A 10,031-nucleotide genomic window follows, 5' to 3' on the forward strand; every position below is an offset into this window, starting at 1 on the left:
AATTATCACCTTAAAAATAATTAATAACATGTACTGCATTACAAGTCATTATCTTTTCATAGAGTATAATTATAAAATTTTTAAAAAGAATCAAACAGCTGTGATTCCAGTACTTTGGGAGGCTAAGCTGGGAGGATTGCTTGAGCCCAGGAGTTCAGGACCAGCCTGAGAAACATAGCAAAACTAAAAAAAACTAAAAAAAATTTTTTTTGAAGTAGCCAGGCATAGTGGCATGTGCCTGAAGTCCCAGCTACTCAGGCAGGCGAACTGCTTGCACCCAGGAGTTCAAAGCTGCAGTGAGCTGTGATCACACCACTACACTACAGCTTGTGTGATGGAATGAGACGCTGTTTCTAAAAATGAAAAAAAAAAAAAAAAAAAGAAATAAGGAAAATAGATGGAATCAGGCTGTAAGATTTTAGGTTCTGTCTTTTGAATTTAAATATCTTCAGTTGGATTTCATAACTCCTCTTGAAAGGACTTGAGTGATTCATAAGTGTTAAGTATGTGGAGAACCTCCTAGGGGAGGTTAGAAGCAGCTGGAAAAGAGCAGTGTACTGTAAATAGATGGCTATTATTTATTTATTTATTTATTTTAAGATGGGGTTTCACCATGATGGCCAGGCTGGTCTTGAACTCCTAACCTCAGGTGATCCACCCACCTCGGCCTCCCAAAGTGCTAGGATTATAGGCGTGAGCCACCAAGACCGGTGGCTGTTGTAATTTTTTATCCAAAGCAAAACACTTTGAAAGTGAAGGGGTAACACTGTTAATAATTACATCAGAACAACAATGGAAATCTAGGAATCTACTGGGAAGGTTAGTAGTTATGGTCTACTTATTTATATATTCACAGAGGAGAACATTTCAAAAAGGAATGATTTATTTTTATACAATGATAGCTTAAATAAGATAAGAACACACAAAAAATATTTATTTTGGCAGTAACACAGTAACCTTGGTGAAAACTTCCATGCATAGAGATTGTTCAGACAATATGTTAATAAGCCCATGGAAAATCACATTAAGTGCCAGCCTAGGCACTGAACATGTTGATATTTACTGCTAGGCTATATGGGATTCACTTCTAGATATATAGATACATAACTTTTCCTACATTAAATCTTTTCCAATTTATTTTTAAAAATGCATTTTAGCCTTTTTATTAATGTATTACCAGTGGGGTATATGTATATATTATATGTATTTTCTCTATTTACAGATTATATAGGAAAAGTTATGTATTTATATATCTAGAATGAATTCCATATAGCCTAGCAGTAAATACCAGCATGTTCAATGCCTAAAATAACTTGCTAGGCTGCCCTTAATGTGGCAATTTTTACATGGGCTTATTAACATATTATCTTAACAATCTCTATGCATGAAACAGTTTTTACTAAAGTCATCGAAGTGTTATTGCCAAAATAAGTATTTTTTTCTGTTCTTAAGTTACATGTATAAGAATAAATCATTGCTTTCTGAGTGATTATATATGTAATGCTTTTCTGTATTTTTTTATTAATAGAAAAAATGCTCGTTCCCCTTTTTTCTTTTAAATTTCAAGCTATTTATTCATATCACATGTTGGTTTCTTTTATAAGGAGTTTGGCTTTTATCATTACTGTAAACTTAACTATAGTCTTGGCCGGGTGTGGTGGCTCACACCTGTAATCCCAGCACTTTGGGAGCCAAAGTAGGAGATTTAGGAGTTCGAGACCAGTCTTACCAATATGCTGAAACCCCATCTCTACTAAAAATACTAAAATTAGCTGGGTGTGGTGATGTATTCCTGTAGTTCCAGCTGCTTGGAAGGCTGAGGCAGGAGAATTGCTTGAACCTGGGAGGTAGAGGTTGCAGTGAGCTGAGATCATGCTACTGCACTCCATCCTGGGTGACAGAGCAAGACTCTGCCTCAAAAAAAAAAAAACAAAAAAAACAACAGCCATAATCTTCATCAGCTTCTTGGTAAATATTTTCAATTTTATTTATCAAAAGAGCTAAGGAATATTCCAAAGCCATCAAAAGGTCTTCGAAAATAGCATAAATCACTTATTTTCGTAAACTTTAAGCAATGCCATTATTTTGATGAAGAAAAATAAAAATTTCCCATTGCAATCTCTTTTCTGTGAAAGGACACAGAGATAGCATGGATTTACAGAAGTTTAAAGAAACGTCAAACAAGATAAAAGAAATACTATCCGTAAGTAAATATTAAAACACCCACAATACTATTTATTTTGCTCTCTTGATGTTTAGTTCAAAGTTTATTTTTTTAGTAAAAATACAGTTTTTGCACATGTCATTATTAACATGCTGATACCAAGTATTTGAAACTATCCTCAATTTGAAAAAATGAACAATTTAGGAACATGGAAAGATACAAATGGCTTGCATAATTTTACTAAGTAAAAAACATCACCTATTTAACATTTATCTTTTTAAAATTCTTCTCCCCATATGTTTTCCACTGATTAAATACTTAATGGGCTCACTTTTCCCAGATTCAGGTTTATTAGAACATGACCCAGACTCTTAGAAACCTGTTGTGTAGCTGTGAGAAGCTCAAGGTTATGTACACATGCAAGATATTCGATAAATGTTTGTTAAATAAGTTTCAAAATATATAGAACAACTAGTTAAAAAAGGTGTATTTCTTGCCTGAAGGTTAGTTTTTACTTCTTAAATGTTGCTGTCATATATTATTTGTGGCTATTTAAAGCCTTAAGAATAGTAACGTGGCTACATGAAGGTAATTAAAAACACCTAGAAAGGCATTAAACTTCTCTGGCCCTTAAAGAAATTACATTATGGAAATGATTAAGTGACATAGACAGTGAAAAGGGGGGCCTTTCCTTAAAGCGAGAACCAAGGAAATGATAATGATATAGGAGTTTCTGTGAATGTTTACTTTTTATGTGATCCAAGTTGATTATGAAATTGCTGTCAGGCCGTATTATTTACTACACCACATATAAAAAGTAGACTCAAATGCATTTTTATATTCTGACATTTTATATTTTTAATAGCATGTATTTTGATTAAATTACTGTACTAAATCGATTAACTTAGTTCAATATCTATTAGCTAGATATTGATAACTTGGAATTAAATGGTTATTATATGCAAATTGAGGTGTAATGATTACCTAGGTTTTGTCCTTTCTGTATTTGCCTTTAAGTTTGAAAAAGTTGCATGATTTTTTACCTCAAATAGGAACAGCAGAATGATGTAAGAAATTTGACTATGGAGTATACAGAGATGCCTAAATATGACATAAAGTCTCTTTAGTATATGCAAAAGTCAGAAAGTCAGCTTAAAATATACCCATGTGCTTTTAGATGGAGGAAATAGGTATAGGTTCAGCAGACCTATCATAAGACTATAATTTGCAGTGTTTTCTAACCATTTTAATTGAGGCATATTTAGACTGACAGAGGTAAATAAATGGATTGAGATCACTTAGGTAGCCTTAGCTGACATGTGATGAAAAGACAAAGAAGGCCGGGCGCGGTGGCTCAAGCCTGTAATCCCAGCACTTTGGGAGGCCGAGGCGGGTGGATCACGAGGTCAAGAGATCGAGACCATCCTGGTCAACACGGTGAAACCCCGTCTCTACTAAAAATACAAAAAATTAGCTGGGCATGGTGGTGCGTGCCTGTAATCCCAGCTACTCAGGAGGCTGAGGCAGGAGAATTGCCTGAACCCAGGAGGCGGAGGTTGCAGTGAGCCGAGATCGCGCCATTGCACTCCAGCCTGGGTAACAAGAGCGAAACTCCGTCTCAAAAAAAAAAAAAAAGAAAAGACAAAGAAGAAAAACAGAAATGAGAAAAAGTGCTAAGAAGTAGAAAGAACATTTTGCTGTAGGATAGAAAAAGTAAACAGAAGAAAATTTTTTTAAATAATTTTAAATTTTATTTAAAAAAAACTAAAAAATTTTTTTAAATTAAAAGAAGTAGAAAGAACAGACTGCTGTCTACCAAATTGATTTTATAATTATTGCAGTATGACACATGGTGTGTCTGTATTCCATATAGGATCGAAGTGGACTTTATAGGTAAATGAAGTGTTTTATGGACCTTCGTAAGTTTTAGTAAAGCCGTTTATAATGTAGAATTATTTAAACCTTAGTTTATTACATTTTCTTTTTCTTTACACAAATTACTGTTGTATTGCCACACTCTGGTGGTAATATTTTGGTATTGTGAAGCACTCAATATAGATAAGAAATAAAATTTAGGATAAATGGACATTTCTTTTTTTTTTTTTTTTGAGACGGAGTTTCGCTCTTGTTACCCAGGCTGGAGTGCAATGGCGCGGTCTCGGCTCACCGCAACTTCCGCCTCCTGGGTTCAAGCAATTCTCCTGCCTCAGCCTCCCGAGTAGCTGGGACTACAGGCCCGCGCCACCATTCCCAGCTAATTTTTGTATTATAAATGGACATTTCTTAACGGGAAAAGGTAAAGCATCAGGATTTTCCCACAGATTCCACCTTTTCAGTACTGAACTTAAAGAGGACCGTGCTGGAAATTTTTAAGTGGCAGGTGCTCCATCTGATAAAAACAAGAAATTTCAAGTTTCTGTGAGTTAGCAGAAAAGTAGTAGCTGTGTTTTGATTTAAACTTTTTTTTTTTTTTTTGAGATGGAGTCTTGCCCTGTCACCCAGGCTGGAGTGCAATGGTATGGTCTTGGCTTGCTGCAGTCTCCACCTCCTGGGTTCAGGTGATTCTCCTGCCTCAGCCCCTCAAGTGGCTGAGATCACAGGCATGTGCTACAATGCCCAGCTAATTTTTGTATTTTTAATAGAGACGGGATTTCACCATGTTGGCCAGGCTGGTCCCGAACTTCTTAGCTCAGGCAGTCCACTCACCTCAGCCTTCCAAAAGTTTGGGGGTTATAGTCATGAGCCACCACACCTGGACGATTTAAACAACTGAGTAATTAGAGGAAAATAATTCAAATAATAAAAACAGAATAATGAGTTCTAGTTTATGATGGTCAGAGACTTAGTTTTTGACCATTTTTAGGGCATATACCTCTTTAAAAATCCAAGGAAAACTACAGACTCTCTTACTACAAAAATGCATGTAGATAAAATTTTTCTAGTAAGGTAGTTTCATAGATGCCTTGAAGCTTATCTATGAATTCCAAGTTAGAGTTCCTATCATTGGCTGGGCACAGTGGCTTATGCCTGTAATCTCAGCATTTTGGGAGACTAAGGCAGGAGGATCACTTGAGAGTAGGAGTTTGGGAGACTAAGGCAGGAGGATCACTTGAGAGTAGGAGTTTGAGACCAGCCTGGTAAACATAGTGAGACTCCAACCCTATCAAAAAAAGTAAATTCTTGTTATCAGTCGTTCTATGAAACTGATATATCATGGCATCAAAGAGTATACTAAGGAAAGTCCTTAAAACAAACAAGAAATAGTTAGAACTGTTTTCAGGAGAAACAGTTTAAATCAGACAAGAAATTAGAGTCTGCTTTGTGACTACAGGAAAAAAGTCAGCACTTCGCTGGCTGTATAATCCACTGTAATGTGAGGAGCATGGAACATCAAAGCCAGAGAAACTGTATTTCCTTCAGATATAAATTAATTGAATGAAAATTCTAGTTTATTGCAGTAGTAACATTTTGAAACTTACTGATTCTGATAGGTGGCAGAGGTTTCAAAATAGTTGAAAGTTTTATAAAAAGTGACCTATTTATCAGTTGAGAACACAAATGTGAAAGTGTCATTTATTACCCACATTGTTGAATGTAATTCATTTGTTCATCTGGAAAAATAGGTAAGAAGAAGAAAGCAAGCGGGATTAGCTGTTGGATCCTAAAATATTATGCAGCCAGAACAGTTGATACATAAAAATGTAAGGAAGCATTTCTGCTAACATAGAAGTAACCCTTCTAAAAATAAAACTGTAACAGAGGTCATGAGTGTGTTGGCTCATGCCTGTAATTGCAGCACTTTGGGAGCCTAAGCCAGGATGATCACTTGAGCCGAACAGCTTAAGACCAACCTGGGCAACATAGGGAGGCCCTGTCACTCCACAAAATAAAAAATAGCCAGGAGTGGTGACATGCACCTGTGTTTCTACCTACTTGGGAGGCTGAGGTGAGAGGATTGTTTGACCCCCGTAATCATGCCACTGCATTTCAGCCTAGGTGACAGAGCAAGAGCCTGTCTTAAAGAAGTATGTAGCAAAGAGGGTTGGATTCAAAATTATTAAGGAAGGGATTGCTTTGTCAGTAAATACAGATTGGGTATGAATTTGGAAAAGTCTGTTTATGTTCTCATATAATTTTATAAGCTCAGATAAATTCCAGAATTAAATGTAAAAATTCAAATCACAGGAAACATTTTAAGAAAATAATATTTGGCCAGGTGCAGTGGCTCACGCCTGTAAGCCCAGGACGTTGGGAGGACAAGGTGGGTGGATCATGAAGTCGAGATTGAGACCATCCTGACCAACATGGTGAAACCCCGTCTCTACTAAAAATACAAAAAAATTAGCTTGACCTGGTGTCACTCGCCCGTAGTCCCAGCTACTTGGGAGGCTGAAGCAGGAGAATTGCCTGAACCCGGGAGGCGAAGGTTGCAGTGTGCCGAGATCACACCACTGCACTCCAGTCTGGTGACAGTGAGACTCTGTCCCCCCCAAAAAAGAAAATAGCAATATTTATTGTGCCAGTAAAGCAGCCAAGGCCTTCCAAACACATAAATAATAGAAAAATATTAAGGGAAAAATTTAAATACCTAAAAAACATAAAGTCAAAACAAATTTGGAAAACAGATTGAAATTTGACAAAGAGTAAGCAGATAGATAACCTTGTTGTATAAGTAGCTCATAGAACCAATTAAAAAGTTACCAAGATCCTTTAAAAGAAGTAGCTCCCCTGCCATTAATGTTATCAGTGTGTCAACATATGTGTAAGAATAGCTTTTTTGGGAATGAAGTGAATTGGTAGTAATTTCATTTTCCCCCCACAGTTTTGTATAGTTTTTGCAACTTTTCTGTGAGTTTTTATTATTATAAAAAATCCATTAGGATGAGTTTATGAACAGTAGGCAAATAGGGTGTTTTGGTGCAGTTTTTGAAGTTGGCTTTGAAGAAAACCGTAATCTGTAATATACCCATTGGTGTCCAGGTAGAGTAAAGCATGTTGAACATTAATCAGGGGACTCCTAAACTACTTAGAACAATGGGTTGAAATTTAGTTCAGTTGTTTTCAAATTATACATATGCACGGTGTTCACAGAATGACAGTACTTCTGAAAACACTTTGAAACGTGTGAGTTCTCATGCTGGATTTACGGAGTGTCATAGAACTTCCATTCCTCTTCATTCAGAACAAGGTGAGTATTTTCAGCATATGCATGGTGTTAGAAAACATACTCATTTACACTTTAAATGTATATTATGTTTGTCAAACTCCTGAGCAGTGAATGGTGCAGGAGTCAGAAGATGAAAATTATGGTCTGCCATAGTTACTGTTACCTTGAATAAGTCATAATCTTAGCATTCATTAGAATGTTTTATTAGAATATTTTTTACAAATTGTTTATTCTGTAAAGATGGAAAGAAAGACTTTACAAATCTGCTGTTTTTTAGCTTTTATAGATGTATCTGTACATCTGTATCTTCTGTTTTAATCTTTTTTTTTTTTTTTTTTAAAAAAAAAAAAAAAAAAAAAAAACAGGGTTTCACCATGTTGGCCAGGCTGGTCTTAAACTCCTAACCTCAGGTGATCCACCCGCCTCGACCTCCCAAAATGTTGAGATTACAGGTGTGAGCCACCATTCCCAGCTGTTTTAATCTTTATCATCATTTATTCAACATATTTTTCCAGTTTAACTTTTAAAAATAATACATTTTTGGTTCAAATTTAAAATACAAACACTCTGAAAAGTTTCACTCTCACTCCATCCCCACATGTAACCACTGTTTGTTTACCCTTTAGAGTTTCGTGCTTATACAATCACGTATGACAGTACAGTCTTTTCTACCTCTTATTTTTTACACAAAAGATTTAAGACAATACATATTGCCTTGTACCATTAATTTTTCTATATTGTGATGATGTTTCCATATCATGATTTTTCCATGAGTCAAAATTATATATGCACGTCATTGAAAAGTTGAATAATTATAAAGGTTCCTTAAGGAAAACAGTACTATATTGTCTACCTCACTTTCACTTCTTTCATTTTCCTTTGGTATTCTGAATTCAGCAACACATATCATGACCAAATTGGATTTATTCCAGGAATGAAAGTTGTCTTAACATTCAAAAATACAATTATGATGGTGCATGATCACAGATTAAAGGAGAAAAATGATGAAATCATCTTAATAGCTGCAGAGAAAGTATCTGATTAACATTCAGTATGTATTCTTAATCTCAAAAAGCGCATCAACAAAAAATTTATCACAAAACATTCTACTTCATAGTAAATTATTGAAAGCCCAAGATGGGGAGCAGGACAAGGATTCTGACTGTTTCTCTTTTACATTCTAGCCAGAGCAATAAGGCAAGTAAATGAAATGGTAGAAGGATTAGGAGGAAAGAAAAATAATTGTCAGTATTTAAGGTAACATAGATGTTATTTCTGAATTAGTATGTTTATATGGGTTGAACATCCCAAAATCTAAAATGCACCAAAATCTAAAACTTTTTGAGTACTGACTGAAAGGAAATGCTTGTTGGAGCATTTCAGATTTCAGATTTTCAGATGCTCACCTGGGTGAGTATAATGCAAATATTCCAAAAAAAATTTTTTTTAAGACAGGGTTTTACCATGTTGGCCAGGCTGGCCTTGAACTCCTGACCTCAAGTGATCCGCCCACCTCGGCCTCCCAAAGTGCTGGCCTTACAGGCTTGAGCCACCACGCCCAGTCCCAACATTTTTTAAAAAACAAAAATATGAAATATTTCTGATCCCGAGCATTTCTGAAAAGTGATACTCAACCTACCTCTATTGCAGCATCCTCATATTTCGGTTTTAGGCCATATCTGTTGACCTACTGCTAAAGAAGACAAGAATTGAACTCTCTTTTCTCACTCTGAATTCCCAGAACGAACACACACACACACCACTTCACCCTTTTCCACCAAGTATAGTTATCATTTTGCCTACATCAGCACCCTAAATTATCTGGTATTTGACCAAATTTCTTCATGATATTCAGAATGTAATGTATTCTGTCAGTTTCATCATATTGAATACATTTTGCCCAGAGTCTTCTAATATATCTCAGTCTGGTCTTTTTGTCCAGACTGAGATATATTAGAATATAAAATTTGGAATATAAATTTTGTTCTAAGATTTTCCTTCTTCCATTCTGAGGCTTTCCTTTATTGTACCGTAAAATTGTAAGCTTTCTCCAAGTTGATTTGTAACTTAATATCCTTTTTTTGGAAGTAGGCTTAATTCTAAAGTTCATTTCAGATAAACAAGGTATGAAAACAAAGGTATTATTATAAATTGGGGAAAAGGATTATTCATTGAAGCATTTTTTTATAGGAAGAGATTGGAAACAGATCAAATGTCCATCAGTAGGAGTTTGTTTAAATACATTACTATATATCCAATATGAAATAAAGATAGCATCAGAACATAATTGGGAAATCTCTGTTCTTCTGTAGAAAATCTCTAAGCTGGCTGGGCGAACAGGCTCACACCTGTAATCCCAACACTTTGGGAGGCCGAGATGGGTGGATCACCTAAAGTCAGGAGTTTGAGACCAGCCTGACCAACGTGGAGAATCCTGTCTCTACTAAAAATACAAAATTAGCCAGGCATGGTGGCACATGCCTGTAATTCCAGCTACTTGGGAGGCTGAGGCGGGAGAATCTCTTGAACTCAGGAGGCAGAGGCTGCAGTGGGCTGAGATCGTACCACTGCACTCCAGCCTGGGCAACAAGAGGGAAACTCTGTCTCAAAAAGAAAAAGAAAAAAGAAAAGGGCCGGGCGCGGTGGCTCAAGCCTGTAATCCCAGCACTTTGGGAGGCCGAGGTGGGTGGATCACGAGGT

General features: G+C 36.1%; 1 protein-coding gene across 4 annotated transcripts in view; it reads left to right on the forward strand.

Moving 5' to 3' along the window:
• The window catches only part of TRPM7 (transient receptor potential cation channel subfamily M member 7), a 124,183-nt gene that overhangs the window by 93,257 nt on the left and 20,895 nt on the right, over window positions 1-10,031 (forward strand). For 2 of the 4 annotated variants that reach the window (XM_032297481.1, XM_032297482.1), the window contains exons 27-28: window positions 2,136-2,203; window positions 7,247-7,352. In XM_032297481.1, the coding sequence (XP_032153372.1) occupies window positions 2,136-2,203; window positions 7,247-7,352 (174 nt within the window). The remainder of the gene's footprint in view (window positions 1-2,135; window positions 2,204-7,246; window positions 7,353-10,031) is intronic. The other 2 variants (XM_032297483.1, XM_032297484.1) reach the window with 1 other exon arrangement.

This window comes from Sapajus apella, unplaced genomic scaffold, assembly GCF_009761245.1.
Source record: "Sapajus apella isolate SASKATOON/1434 unplaced genomic scaffold, GSC_monkey_1.0 scaffold37, whole genome shotgun sequence".
NCBI lineage: Eukaryota > Metazoa > Chordata > Mammalia > Primates > Cebidae > Sapajus > Sapajus apella.